This window comes from Cajanus cajan, chromosome 9 (assembly GCF_000230855.2).
Source record: "Cajanus cajan strain Asha chromosome 9, NIPB_CcT2T_4, whole genome shotgun sequence".
Lineage (NCBI taxonomy): Eukaryota > Viridiplantae > Streptophyta > Magnoliopsida > Fabales > Fabaceae > Cajanus > Cajanus cajan.
In genome coordinates this window covers 34,919,157-34,935,008 of record NC_138525.1, presented here as the reverse complement: position 1 = coordinate 34,935,008, position 15,852 = coordinate 34,919,157, and the positions used below count along the sequence as shown (strand labels likewise).

At 41.2% G+C, this 15,852-nt stretch overlaps 1 protein-coding gene across 1 annotated transcript; it reads right to left on the bottom strand.

Annotated features, from left to right (window-relative positions):
• Positions 1 to 5,827: 5,827 nt before the first annotated feature.
• Positions 5,828 to 7,630, bottom strand: LOC145949206 (uncharacterized). The gene is made up of 2 exons (XM_083064315.1): positions 6,727 to 7,630; positions 5,828 to 6,522 (listed from the first exon to the last, which is right to left on the bottom strand). Exons 1-2 carry the CDS (start codon positions 7,628 to 7,630, stop codon positions 5,828 to 5,830), a joined length of 1,599 nt encoding a protein of 532 aa, XP_082920441.1.
• Between the last annotated feature and the right edge of the window lie 8,222 nt (positions 7,631 to 15,852).

Sequence of the window (15,852 nt, the reverse complement as noted above, 5' to 3'; positions counted from 1 at the left end):
TGGTGGGCCGACCTGATAGGTATGATGTCTATCCTATCTCCTTTACCATCTTAATTCCTATTGATGTTTACTTAACCTTTTTTGCAGGAATCATGGTTAAGAGTGGTGCTGATGACTTGAATATTCGCCATCTTCTTGCTGCAAGAGTGAAGGAGGCTCGGCAATCGGGGGAAATGGGCACTTTGGCTGTTGCATCCTCCCCTCGTCCCAACACTGATAGTCGTCTGCCCCCTCCTCCAGAACGCAAAAAGAAGAAAGGCAAAAAAGGGAAAGAAACCAACCGAGAGTACACCAAAAGGAAGAGCTCTGATGATCAACCAGAGCAATCAAAGAAAGCCAAGTCAATGCCTGAGTCATCCCCCAATCGTACCATTATTGTGGTGCCTCCTCAACTGATGTCTCGGGCCTTTCTCAGTGAAGATGCTCCGGCAGAATTGGTGATTCGGCCTGATATTGTTTCTCCATTCGGGCAAGAATTTTTGGCCAGCTTAGATGTGAGAGCTAAATGGAGGTCATTCTGCAAGGTGCAAACTCGCTCATTGGCTTTAGCTCATCACCTTGCCATGGAGCCTCTCGGCGAGGTCATGAATTTGAAGCAAAGTCTCGAGGAAGCCGAGAAGACTGCAGCCGAAGCAATTTCGGTCAATGAAGAGGTGACTGCTAAAAATAAGGATCTAGCTGCCGAGTTAGATGCCGTTCGGCGAGACAATGATACTCTGCGCTTGGATCTTCAAAAAATGACTAATGAAGGACGTCACCGAGTGGAAGAAGCTGAGGCTGCGTATAATGCCCTCAAAGAGCAAGCTAAAGAGAAGATAATTTCTCAACATGAAGCGGGGTTCAAACAGGCCGTTCGACAGGCTAAGCACTTCGGCCAATTTGAAGAAGATTTTGAGTTTGACATGACTCAAGATTTCTATCAAGGGTCCCTCATGTCTTTTGCTGATATGCCTGAGGAAGGTGAGCCTGACGATGCCGACCCAGGTGTTGTCCCCCGAGCAGAGGATGATGCTGAAACCTCTGAAGAGAACACGATGGACGAAGAGAACCCTGGGCCCGATAATGAGACCGAGGGAAATCCCGAAACCGTCATCCAGGCTGACTCAACCCACACTCCTGAAGAGTAGCGTTTAGGTTTTTCTTTAATGCAATTTTTGAACTTCTGTAATTTGGAGGCCAATAGAGCCTCCTTCTTTTGAATGAAATGATATTGCTCTTCAAAAATTTGCCTTACTCGATTAATTTTCAAGTATTTGTCTATAATTAACAATAAACCATTCGTACTTCAAATTTTTATCTCAAAGTTACACTTTTTAAACAAAGTCGAATGACTTTGCCTCGAATGTACTCCTTTTTAAACAAAACCGAACGACTTTGCCTCAAATTTATATTTTGTTGGTAAAACCGAAGAGATTTGCATCGAATTTGTACTCTTTTGATAAAACCGAACAGGTTTGCTTCGGATTTGTACTCTTTTTTGAAAAAACCGAACAGACTTGTTTCGGGTTTGTATTCTTTTTTGATAAAACCGAACAGGTTTGCTTCGGATTTGTACCCTGGTTTGACAAAACCGAACAGACTTGTTTCGGATTTGTGCTCTTCTTTGACAAATCCGAACAGGTTTGCTTCGGATTTGTACTCTTTTTTGACAAATCCGAACAGGTTTGCTTCGGATTTGTACTCTTTTTTGACAAAACCGAACAGACTTGTTTCGGATTTGTACTCTTTTTTGACAAATCCGAACAGGTTTGCTTCGGATTTGTACTCTTTTGTGACAAATCCGAACAGGTTTGCTTCGGATTTGTACTTTTTTGTAAGATTTTTTAAGGCACGTCCTTAGCCAAGTTGAACAACTCGGGAGGGAAGCCTGTTGCGAGATTTTAAAGGCACATCCTTAGCCGAGTTGATCAACTCGGGAGGGAAGCTTGTTGCGAGATTTTTAAGGCACGTCCTTAGCCGAGTTTGAACAACTCGGGAGGGTAGCCTGTTGCGAGATTTTTAAGGCACGTCCTTAGCCGAGTTGAACAACTCGGGAGGGAAGCCTGTTGCAAGATTTTTAAGGCACGTCCTTAGCCGAGTTGAACAATTCGGGAGGGAAGCCTGTTGCAAGATTTGAGCAGCTGTTAAGAATTGACACACTAACACAATAGAATGGAAGAACTGAAGTAATTTCATTAATGGGTGCCTCGTTAAAAACCTTGTTGGCCAAAACCCCTTTTCACTTTTTTACAAGGGGAGAAAAGACCGATCAAGGAAAAAAGTACACCCTCTGTTTACACAAGGTCTTTTTACAATGTATACTAGCTATAATATGTCTTCAAATGAGAAGCGTTCCAAGTTCTGGGAATGACCTTGCCTGAGAGTTCTTCCAATTTGTATGCACCGTTTTCCAAACTATGTCGGACCCGAAATGGGCCATCCCAATTAGCAGCCAACTTGCCTTCTTTCGAATTACGCCTTGCCGATCCTTGCACTCTCCACACTAAGTCGCCCTCCTTGAAACTTCTTTAATAAGGTTGGAATTAAACCTACGAGCCATCCTCTGTTTGCAAGCTTCAGCTATAATCTCTGTTCTGACACGTACTTCATCGACCATGTCAACCTCAGCTCGGAGAGATATATCATTGGTATTTTCATCAAAATATTGTCGCCGAAAAGATGGTTCTCCTACCTCAACAGGTATCATGGCATCAGTGCCATATGTTAGCCGAAAAGGTGTTTCTTTAGTCGTGGACTGAGGTGTGCACCGATAAGCCCATAAAACCTCTAATAACTCTTCCGCCCAAGCTCCCTTAGCGTCTCCCAATCTTTTCTTCAATTCACCAAGTATTACTTTGTTTGCTGCTTCGGCCTGCCCATTAGCTTGCGGGTGTTCTACCGATGTAAACCTGTGCTTGATGCCGAGATCCTGAATGAACCGATTAAGTTTTTGATCGGTGAATTGCAAACCATTATCAGTTACAAGTGCATATGGAATGCCGAAGCGAGTAATGATGTTTTTCCATAAAAACTTTTGAACATTGGCAGCTGTGATATTGGCTAGTGGCTCGGCCTCGACCCATTTCGTGAAATAATCTACAGCAACTAGCAAAAATTTGCACTGACCCTTGGCAATCGGGAAAAGTCCAAGAATATCCATACCCCACATTGCAAACGGCCAGGGTGAACTAATACCATGAAGTTCTTCAGCTGAAGCGTGAATAAGGTTACCGTGCCGTTGGCATGATACACAATGCTTTACGAACTTTACACAATCTTCCCTGAGAGTAGGCCAATAGTATCTTGCCCGAAGCACCTTAGTGGCTAAAGTTCGTCCTCCCGAGTGGAAACCGCATATCCCTTCATGCATCTCTCTCAATATATAATTAGCTTGCTCTTTATCAACGCATTTCAGCAACGGAACCGAGAATCCTCTTCTATATAGCTCTCCTCCAACCACAATATATATGGCAGCCTGCGTTCGGAGCTTTTTAGCAGCCGTTGGATCAGACGGCAATTTACCATGTTCAAGATGCTCCACTATCTCAGTGATCCATGTTCGAGCAGACTCCTCCACTACCAAACATTCGGCAGCTACCACATTTGGTGCTTCAAGATCCAAGTGAAGCGTGGTTCTCAACTGTCCAGGTTTTCTGGTACTGCTTGCCAACCGAGCCAACTGATCCGCCCTCGCATTGTGTTCTCTTGGTGTGTGCTTTACTTGAACTTCTTCAAACATATCACGCATTTTTTGAAACAAATGATAATATTTTAACAAGTTTGCATCTTTTACTTGAAAATTATCATTCACCTGCTCGGCTACAACCTTTGAATCGGTCCAGCATTCCAATCGGCTAACTCCGATCTGTCGTGCAAGCCTTAAACCTGCCAACAACGCTTCATACTCGGCTTGATTATTTGAAGCTTTAAACGCAAACCGTAATGATTTCTCTAGAATCAATCTTGTTGGTCCTTCCAAAATTATACCAGCTCCACTACCCTGATTGTTTGAGGAACCATCCACGTGTATCGTCCACAAATCATTCACAAAACAACCCCTCGGCTGCAACTCATTGATAAAATCCACCAAGTACTGGGACCTGATCGGCCCTCTAGGCTGAAAACCAATGTCGAACTCTGATAACTCAATAGACCAAGCCATCATTCTTCCTTCCAACTCAGGTTTATGCAACACTTTAGCTATCGGGCAATCAGTTCGAACGACGATTTGGTGACTCTGAAAATACTGCCGGAGGCGCCGAGCGGTGTGGACTAGCCCCAGTGCCACTTTTTCCAAGAGCTGGTACCTTGTCTCAGCCTCTTGTAGCATGCGACTGATGAAGTAAATAGGTTGTTGTCCTTCTTTTTCTTGAATTAAAACTGTACTTATTGTATCATTTGATACACACAAATAGACCACAATTGGTACTTCTGGATCAGGCTTAGAAAGTATAGGCGGCGAACCGAGACGCTCCTTTAAAGTCCGAAAAGCCTCTTCACATTCAACAGACCATTCAAATTTTTTCGCTTTTCTCAACAATCCCACCATAGGTTTCGTTATTTCAGCCAAACACGGAAGGAATCGTGACAATACTGTAAGCCGACCTACTAGCTATTGAACTTGTTTAAGGTTCTGAGGGCTTATCATGTTGACGATTGCCATACATTTGTCAGGATTAGCTTCAATACCCCTCGCCGAAAGCATGAAGCCAAGGAATTTGCCCCCGGACACCCCAAACACGCACTTCTCCGGATTGAGCCTCATATCATACTTGCGCAACTGTTGGAACACTTCCGAAAGATCCGTTACATGCCGATCAATGTTTCTGGATTTTACGACCATATCATCCACGTACACCTCTATATTCTTGCCTATTTGGCGTTGAAAAACCTTGTTCATCAATCTTTGATACGTTGCCCCTGCATTTTTCAACCCAAACGGCATTACCTGATAGCAGTAATTGGCCGAATCGGTTATGAAGGTCGTCTTTTCCTCGTCACGGGGATGCATGGGAATTTGGTTATACCCCGAGTAAGCATCAAGGAAAGATAAAACTCCATGACCCGACGCACCATCAACTAACCGATCTATATTTGGGAGCGGGTAGGCATCCTTAGGGCATGCCTTGTTGAGGCTAGTATAATTAATACACATTCTCCATTTCCCATTTGACTTTTTCACCATCACCACATTCGCCAACCAAGTGGTATAATGAACCTCCCGAATGAAACCAGCATCGAGCAATTTGGCAACCTCCGTTTCCACTACAAGCTTCCTTTCCATTCCCATTTTTCGTTTTCGTTGTGCAATTGGTCTTGCTTCAGTACAAACTGATAATTTATGACACATGACCTCAGGATCCACACCAGGCATATCCGAAGGGGTCCACGCAAAAAAATCTTTATTTTTCAATATAACCTTGCACAGGGCAAAACGACTCTCCTCGGTCATATCGGCACCGATGTATGTGACCTGAATAGGATGTACACCGATCTGAAATTGTACTTTAGATTCTACTGGCTCCACCCGTTCCTCATTGTTCATTCTTGGATCAAGATCCCAAATAGGTTCCTCCCCGAGTGCCGAAGTGTTAACAGCATGAACCCTTTTTGATTTTGATTTTTTCTCTTCCAACGGCGTGATCCGTAAGCTAGCGTAATAACACTCCCTAGCAGCCTTTTGATCGGCATGAATCGTAATTATTGTCCCTTGATCAGATGGAAACTTCATCGCTAAATGTGGTGTTGAAACGATAACCCCTAATGCATTCAAGGACGGCCTGCCAAGGAGGATATTATATGAAGTGCTAGCTTCCACCACGATATACTTCACTTGAACCTCTCTACTCTATTGTTCGTCAAAACAAAAACGTGTAAAGAGTTTAATATAACCTCGGGTACTGACCCTTTCTCCTGCAAAACTGACCAACGGGTCATCATAAGGGAGCAATTCTTTTTCCGAAATGCCCAACTGCTTGAAAGTATTCCAATATAATATGTCTGCCGAACTACCCTGATCAACTAATGTTTTCTTGACAATGCAATTGTGAATTTCCACGCTAATAACCATCGGGTCATCCTGCTCTGGATCAATACCCTTGAAATCAGCATCGGTGAAGGTTATTGCTGGTAACCTCCGTGAAGACTGTCTATGAACAACGTTAACCGATCGAATTGCTCTAAGATGCCTCTTTTGAGCCGATGAAGTTGAGCCTCCACCAGCAAACCCTCCTGCAATAGTATTGATCACCCTCCTATGTGATGGTGCCGAGGTATCCTTTCTTTCTCGCGACCTACTTCTTTCTCGTGACCTGCTTCTTTCACGAGGGGCTCTATCGGAACGGTCTTGTCTGCGCCGATCTTGATACCTGGGTTGATATGAGCGAGTTTGCGACGACCCTGTCCGATCCACAAAATTATGCAACTTGCCTTGCTTAATCAAATCTTCAATTCTGTCTCTAAGGGCTGCATATTCATCAGTAGAATGTCCACGATTGCGATGATACCGACAAGATTTACTAGTATCCGCACGTGGTGGTGTAGCTGCTCTTTTTGGAATTGTCAATACTTCTGAAGCTAAAGCTTGTTCAAGTACCGCCGAACGGCTAGTGTTGAGGGTAGTATATTGATTGTACTTCGGACCCCGACTAGGCCGATCCCGAAGAGATATCTCCTTTCCTCTCCCCCTGTATGACTATTCTGCTTGCTTTTCTACCTTGCTCGAAGACTCAGCTCGGGCCTGATTACGATATTCCGCCAACTCTTCCATCTGCATATACTTATCAGCCCTTCTCCTTAAATCACTCATGTCCAAAGGAGGCTTTTTACAAATGCTATTGACAAACGGCCCCGGTTTTAAAGCTGTTGTGAGGTGATGCAATGCTACAGCGGGGTTAAGATCTCGAATTTCCAGAGTAGCCTTGTTAAACCGATCCATAAATGCCCGGAAAGATTCCTTCTTGTCCTGCCTAATACCAACCAAAGATAAAGACGTTAGATTATGAGGACGACTTGTTGCAAATTGAATAGCAAATTGTGAAGACAATGTGTTGAACGAGTCGATTGAATTGGGTGGAAGACGAGTGAACCAACTGAGGGCTCTTCCTTTGAGAGACGTCGGAAAGATCCTACACAACGCAGCATCATCCGTTGTGCTCAGAGTTACCTGCGTCAGAAAAACATCCAAATGCTCATCAAGATCTGTCGTACCATCGTATTTATCAATAGGTAAAGCTTTCCAATTATCCATTAAGGGGAGTTGCATAATGGAGGGAGTAAAAGGGTGTCGATGCGATCCAACAGTCATCATATCTGCAGGACGACCCACAGTTGGTAAATCCGAGGGGAACTTCTCAGGGACTGCTGCCGAAGCATGGGGAACCGAAGTATGTATCGCGTAAGATTGATACGACCCTTGAGTTTGTGTGTTGGTGGCATGAGTAGGTTTCCAAGAAGTATCTTGACTTTTCAACACCTCATTCTCAGCTCTCAAGGCCAAAAGCTCCCTTGCATCTCTCTCTCTTTGCTGCTTCATCAACTCCATTTCTTGCTTCAACAATCGCACCATTTCAGAAAGATCGGTTTCATCAACGACTTCAACATGCTCTTCATTGGGACAATCCTGAGTATTTGTTCTCTGAGTTATCGACATTGTTCTTCTTAGTTAAACTTCCAATTAGCTTCGTTCGGCCCCACGGTGGGCGCCAAATGTACCTGTATAAGGATACACCAATGATCTTCTTGTATTCTGAAGGCCGAACGAGTGTTCTGAACGAGTATTCCGATCCAACGTGAGTAGACGGGTTTGTACCTGCAAAAGGCACTCCGATGTTCAAGTCAGCACAAGCACGAAAATCTAGAGTAATTAATGAACAGTGACGTTACCTTTTGACCTGAGCTATTTATACTGACAATCGTGGGCCCTGGACCTTATGGGCCCTGTAACATACTTACCGTATTAGGTAACACTTCTTAATCAGCTAATTAACCCTTAATCATTTATTAAAGATAATTAATAAAGATAAGCCGATCCAGGTGACCGATTGGCAATCGGCCACCTGGTTCGGCCATTCGGCGGCCGATAAGAGGGTGGCTGAACGCCCCTACCCGTACAAATTAAAAAAAAATATATATAAAAATTTAAAAATTTATTTTAAGTTATAAGGACTAAAAAAAATAAAATAACTCACACTATAAATGTATTTTAATCATAAATTTTTTTTATTATTTTGATTAAGTTTATATTATTTGTTAATTAATCGTCATAAAATAAATATATTTTGATAATTGTATCATCATTAATTATTTTTGTCTCACTCAATTTGAATCACATCCAATCACCTTTGAACTCAAAACGTTTCATTAACTTGAAAACCTTTTTACAAGAAGTATTCTCATTATCACTTATGACTACAATAAGTATTTTATGTGTCACTCTTGGCCAAGATACAACATGTTGCAATATTTTTTAATTAGCCTCTTAAGGCTTACAACAAACAAAGGTTTGAGTGTTTATAGGTATCTCTCCCAAAGAGGATACATAAGTTTAGGTATGAAAGACAAATATTTATGTACCTTTCTATGCATGTTTTTTGTTTATTTGACTTTTATTAGTACCATGTTGTGATATATTATCTTTAATTTGTTCTAGTGAGTCATTTTGGTCTCAGTTATAAATTGTAGTTAATTTGTAATTTTTTATTTTGATATTGTTTCTTGTGCATGTTGTTGGAACCCAAAAAATTTCGATCTGACCTACAGATGATTTAGACTTCCATTTTAAATTTTCATTAATTAGGAAATGCCTTGACACCAAACTAATTCCCAACTGATGATTTTAAAAAGAGTTTATGGAGTTACCACCGATGTTTTATTCAAAACATCGGAAAAAGAATAGGAAAATTTTAAAATACCAAAACGACCTTTACAACCAGAATTTGATTCAAGGGTCGATTATGTGTAGGGAAGGTGTTAGGCACCCTATAACGCCTTGAATCGGTACCTTATAATGAAATTAATGTGATTGCAAACAATAATTTAAAAACTAGGTTCCCTTTTATTGATAATTATTTACATATTTACACGATTTGCTCTAAAACACCTACATGATTACTTTTGTTTATAACATAAGGGATAGATAGTAAAGAAAGATATCACTTAAAACGAGCTTTTATAGATACTTCCAATGTAGTAAATTTAAGGTGCTTTTTGGCTACCTTTCACACTTCAAAATACCTCACAAATCTCAAGAAATACAACCAAAAAGAAAGAGAAGCGTCTAGATTTCAGAGGGATTGTTCAAAGACTAAATTTTCATGTCCTAACACTATTCACGAGCCTCCTATTTATAGGCACGAAAATCCACTAGAACAGGCCGTTTTGAACTTTTCTATTACATGCAAAATTTGAAACTGGAATGGCCCATTCCTAAAATGGAACGGCCAATTCCAATTTTGAATTTTGCATGCAATCTAGGTCAAAATGGGGCATTCTGACCTAGGGTTACAAGCCTTTTTCTAAGCTCGGAACGACCCATTCCGGTTGGGAATGGTCCATTCCGAGTTACTAATTCTGGCACTTTGTGTCTTGGATCTCTAAATGTCATATTGGCCTACTCTAGTGTTGTTTTCAAGCCTTTGGGAACTCTTTCTTCATGCTGAAAGTCCATTTCTTTGTTTATATGCCCCCAAATGAAATTAGGTGTTTACACATGTAGATATCAAACTTTGTTCGGCCTGTCAAGACTAAGGAAAAAGGACTGCTAAAATGACACAAGTGGCCTTTGAGGGCCCAATAGAGCATTAGAATGGATCAGAACAATGACAACAGGCCCAAAGACTCGAAGGTAGGGTTTTAGGCACGGAACGTGTCGTTCCCAAACCGGAACGGGTCGTTACAAACCACTAAAATATTCTAAAACCCAAATTGGGAACGACCTGCTCCTAGTCCAGAACAGGTCATTCTGGCCCATTTAAATCAATGTGAAACTCTAGTTCAAAATGACCCATTCCAAACCTAGAACAGTCTTTCTACACCTCCGAGTGCCTATAAATGTTTGCTCAACGCACATATTCCCCCACTCATGGTTGGCTAATGGCACTAGTATTCTTTGTTCAGCCTCTCTAGGCTCTCAATCAGTATTGTCAACCAACTCTTGGCCTGCTAACTTCACCATTAGCGTTATTATTCTTTAATCAGCCACTTCTGGCTCTTAGTGAGTATTTTTTGACAAGCCTCTCCAAGCTTTACAAGTATTCTTTCCTTAGCCTCTTCAGGCTTTACAAATGATAAGTAAACAGTTGAGGTTGAGTGTTTAGTTTACTCTCACAAAGAGGATACATATACTTTCTACACTCACTAAAGTGTATGATCCTAAGTTACACTTAGAACACCTTAAACTACAGAGATAATTACATCAATGTACATTTGACTCTATGAGCTCTATCTCTGGTTTCCTTACTTCATGGGCTTGATATCACTCTTCGTCTATCTTTTCTAAAAGCCAACCTTTTCAGGTTTGAAGTTGTGACATATATATAGTCTTGTAAAATTTGCATGTTGCAAGTGTCCGTTGAAGCAGATATAGTCGTTCATGACTATTTTGATCTTTCATTTAATGCTCAGGATCTTGCATTAAATGTTTCTTCCTGTTTATAGACCTTGTGTGAAGTCTTCTTTGCCTTGTTAATAGTTGTGTCTGAATTTAGCAGAGACCTAGGAACCTTTTTGTCCTTTTCCTGTTGTGTAGTTGTAGAGCGTTGTCCTTATCTGAAAAAGTAATGTACTTTTTTTGACATATGCATGCTTTTGCTTCTATGCTTGATTTCTCTTTTTCAATTCTCATTTTACTCACTTGATCATGTTGAGAGCTCTTTTATATTCGTACATGATGCCTGAGTAGTCTTTTAAGACTTGATTCTTTAAGTTCCTTTATGGCAATCTTTGTCTACGTCTATTGGTCCATGTGCGTCTCAAGTCGTGATCTTTGTCTTTCAATCTAATATATAGTTGACTTTATTTTGACCAATGCATCGTATGATTTATAATTGATCAAATTATTTCAGATAAAACTTAACCATAGGAACTCATAGTCCATAGCAATTTTGCAGCTTTGCTTAATATAAATGTATTGCAATGCTCCCCCTTAGTGTATGTTATCCCCCTTACTAGATTGTCTATTAGTTGTTTTGTTTTTTATTAGGATTCATTGTCATCTACATATTTGATTAATTTGATTAATTAATTCGTTTCTTCTATTTCTCCCCCTTTGTAATCATAAAAAAGAAATGTAGGTCAGGGTACCAAAATGTATTATAACAAATTGAACATAATAGAATCAAGGCATGACATAGCTCAATAATTTTGGATGAAAAACATGTGTTATATTGTACTAAATTGTTAATGTGTACAACAGAAAATCAATACGATCCAAAATCCAAAAAAAAATATATCAGACTATCCTCCCCCTAACTTAGCAATCCCTTAGCTAGTTTCCTCATAATGATCAAGAAGATGGAGGTGGATCCTTGGAGAGATGAGATGCCACCAAGTTGAATAGACGATCCAACTTGTTGTCCAGATCTGCTTTGAATTCATTGAAAGACTCAATGGAGACATATTGTTACGCTGGTTCAGAAGCAGATGGGAGACCTTCAGGAGGGGTAGACGCTGCGATAGGCTCAGCTTGTATGGGTTCAGACAATTTAGATTGTGCTATTTCTGAAGGAGCATCCCAAGGCATGGGCATGCTTGGTTTCCATGTTGGAATGTCCTTGCACCAGTCATAGATTGGGGCTTTGTACCACGAGTCTATGATATCTTTCCATTCATCCTTGTATAGATCGAGATTGAAGAGTGCAGAATGAATGAAGAACTCCTTACTGAGAGCGTTAAGGTCAAGTTCACGTCTTTTATTGTTAAGAAAGACGACTGATGTATCTGATAAATGCATTAATTTTCATGGGGTCATCCAGCGATACCCACGTAGCATGAGTGTCTTAGCCTTTTCTTCATTTGAGAGACCAGACGAACTTGCCTCCTAATTGCACTTGTACATGAAGTTCTGATAGAACTTTTCAGCATCATCTTCCGTGTATTATAATGCTTTGGCAAGGTCCTGTTGCTTGTCCAAGCTCACTCCTATATAATGGCAAACCTCAACCTTTGATGGTTTAGGCATTGGTCCTAGATGAAGTGCAGGGTCCTTCATCGTGTTCGGATTGATTGAAGGAAGACGGGGGCAGATGTGATTAGGGTAGACAAAAATTTGGGCTTCTACAGGAGTGTATAGTGAGGGATGTATGTATAGCTGTAGGGGTGAATCTATACATAGGCATAGATGGCCAATTGCAACAAGATCAGATGCTGAGAGGGAGCGATGGTGACCTATATTTACAGAAGAGAATTTGGTTGGTGTCGTGAAGAGCTCTACCTTTGGTAGAGGGGATGGAGGCTGTCTTAGACGGCTGGTGGATGGAGTTTTCTTCTTGAGTGGTGACGAGGATGGTCGTTGATGTAAGGGAAGAATGAGCTAAGGAGTTCCCTATGGTGGAGTCCATACAGATTTGGACTTAATCACCTCTTTGGGGTAAATCTTCCTCTTGAAGGTAGGTGGAGGAAGAGCAGCGATTGTACCTGGTGGGAGAGCCAGGTAGGCCTCAAACGGAGAGAAAGGAGTGTCTGGGCAATACGATGTGTAATTGTACACCTCTTCTTCATATTTGTACACCAGCATAGGGTATTCTTCTCGGCACGGTGGAGAGACTTCTTCTTCAACTATTTGACCATGAGGGTTAGTGACAGTAAGTGCTAGGAAGTGCTTCTAAATATAGTCCACAAACGAAGGATGTCTAGACTGATCTTTAGTCTTTTGTGGAGAAGATGGAGAAGACTTCCACTTGAGTCCAAAGGCAGGAGGACGTGCAAGCTTGGAGAAAGGAGCAGGAGAAGGAGGTTGCTCCAGGTAGTAGCACTTCGGTCCATATGTAGGCTTGTTGGGGAGAATGGCTTCATACTTATGAGTATTCCCTTGCGAGTCTCGCAGAGGGTTTCCTTCAGCGTCCAGTATGATTGAGCCTTCTTCAAGCCAAGAGTACACTGGTCTGTAGTACCCTAGAACATGCTTAGTGGGCTTCTGAAACACATAGCACCCAGCCTAGTTGATGGGGTAACATTCACAGAGCATGCTTATTGTCCTATCTATGATGTAAGGTCATGGCTTTGGACACAAGCCCACTCTATTCTTCTTCATCGCATCCTTGTTGGTTGTGAGTTGGACATCCTGAAGCAGTTCAACCTTTCCCTCTAGGTTAGCATCACCAAGAAAGACAATGGAATATAGATTCGTCTCTAGGTGCATCCCTTCTGGAATTAGCGGGTTTATTAATTTCCATGTTAAGCTGGAAGGAATAGGTTTTGGAGGCAGGATCATACAATCGGCTCTGATCGCCGTCTTTCTTTTTCTAAGGGCAAGGGTATTTATAAGGGTGATCTGTAATAGAATTATGGTTAGAACAAATTATGAAGGTAGAAGAGGAAAGGATTATTATGAGAATGTCACTTATGAAAAATGAATGTACAGTGACATGAGGAGAAGGAACGTCCACAGAGTTTTTCGTTTGAGTTGAAAGGACGATGACTTCAACAACAGACTCAACTACCATCTGTTCAGCTTCAGGTGTGGGAGTGCATGCCGATCGCTCCATTTTAGCAACCACCTTTGATCCTAGCTTTATGATTTTTTTTCTTTTGGGATGAGGTGGTGCAAGAGGAGGTTGAGGAACCTTTTTCTTCAAGGCCTTCCCAATAGGTTGGCTATCCTCAACATCAGACACAATTTTTATCTGATACGAGAACAATTTTCCTCTTATTTGGTTTTACAGCAACAACCAAGGCTTCATCTTCCTTTGGAGATGGAGAGGATAGACGCTTCCTGGTGGAGCGTGTTACCAGGTGTTCTCTTTTGATCTCCTTCTTTATTTTTATGGCTATTGTGGGGTCAGTGATGGTGTAGCTTATATGCATCTTCCCTAGGTTAGCCTTTCCAAAGACAATGGGGTGCAATCTCTTGTCCCTCCCCATTGCCAAGATCCTCTACTTCTCACATTCTTCAAGAGAGAAGAGGGTGTGGTAGACTTTGTGATCCTAGAGGATTTTGTTAAGAAGCATGGTGTGAACCATGAAGTCCTTGCAATCTTTCAAGCACCCTCTTTAGTGCTGATAGGGTACATGTGGTAAGTTGAAGGCTTCTCTAGTCATCATCTAGAACAAGTAGAATTTGTGCATGTCTTAGATGTTGTCCTTGGCGCCTACCTTATGAAAGATTGATTTGTTCAGAATTTGCTGAAAGATTTTAGCCTTGTCATCAAGTTTGTTGTAGACTATGGGTCCTTCTTCACCCTCCTTGTGAATGGTCATGGTGATGTTGGTCAGACCACCAGCGTCAAACATCCATTCCTTGTGGTGGAGGAGGCTTGTTCTTTCGCACCCAATGACTTCTGCAATGGAGGTAGGACAGATTCTGACCTTCACTCCAAGCATGGTTCCTTCGAAGAATCCTTGAAAGGCCCTCAAGGACTCGTAGAACATCTTTATCAAGCCAGGGTATACAAATTCCTTAATGTTGAAGTACCCGAGAATCCCACAATCAGCTAGGTTCTCATAAATGGGTGTTTCCCATTCGTTCATCTATCTGATGTTGAAGTGATGCTCTTGTTAAGTCACATGAAGACGAAGCAATTCCAAGTGAGGTTTTGAATATGACAAATATAATAATGTTATTTCAAAGAAATGTGCCATTGTTTCAGAAAAACATTAGTACAGGCAAAATGAAGAACAAGCATATACAAGTTGACCAAATCAAAAGAAAGTCAAAGCATTAATGACTAATGCTCAGAAGAAAGTCAAGGCTTGAGACGCACATGGATTAATAAACGCAGATGAAGACTGCCATAAAAGCATATGAAGAATCAAGTTTCACAGGACAAATCAAGGCATCGTCTACGACCACACAAAAGCTCTCAACGTAAAACGCGTGATCAAAGAGAAGAAGAAGAAGAAGAAAAGCACGTAAAAACAAAAGCATGCATGTGTTAGAAAAAATACATTACTTTTTTCAGAATAAGACAACACTCTATAGCTATGTGACCAGAAAAGGACAAAAAGGTTCTTAGGTCCCTGCTAAATTTAGACACTACTGCTAACAAGGCAAAGAAGACTTCACGCAAGGCCGATCACAGGAAGCAACATTTAATGCAAGAACTCAAGCATTAAATGAGAATATTGAACTAGTCATGAACGACTATATTTGCTTCAACAGACACTTGCAACGGGCAGATTCTATAAGACAATATATATTACTGTCTCCAACCTTAGAAGGTTGGCTTTTTGGTTGGCCTTTGGCCATGCATTCTTAACAAAGTGATATCAAGCCCACGAAACAACGAAACTAGAGATAGAGCATGGAGAGTCAAATGTACCATAGTGTATTCATCTTTATAAACTAAGGTGTTCCAAACATGTACATCTTAGGAACAAAACCTTAGTGAGTGTACCAACTTATGTATCCTCTCCATGAGAGTAAACCAAACACTCAATCATTGTAAAGACTAAGGTTGTATACCTTAGTGAGTGCAGAAACCTATGTATCCTCTCTATGAGAGTAACCCATACACTCAACCCAAATCTACCTAGCTAATATTGTAAAGCCTAAAGAGGCTAGGGAAAGAATACTTGTAAAGCCTGGACAGGCTTGTCAAAGAATACTCACTAGAAGCCAGAAGTGGCTGAGTAAAGAATACTAGCGTTGATGAGTGAAGTCAAAGGGCTAGGAGTTGGTCGATAATACTCATTGCGAGCCAGAAGTGGCTGATCAAA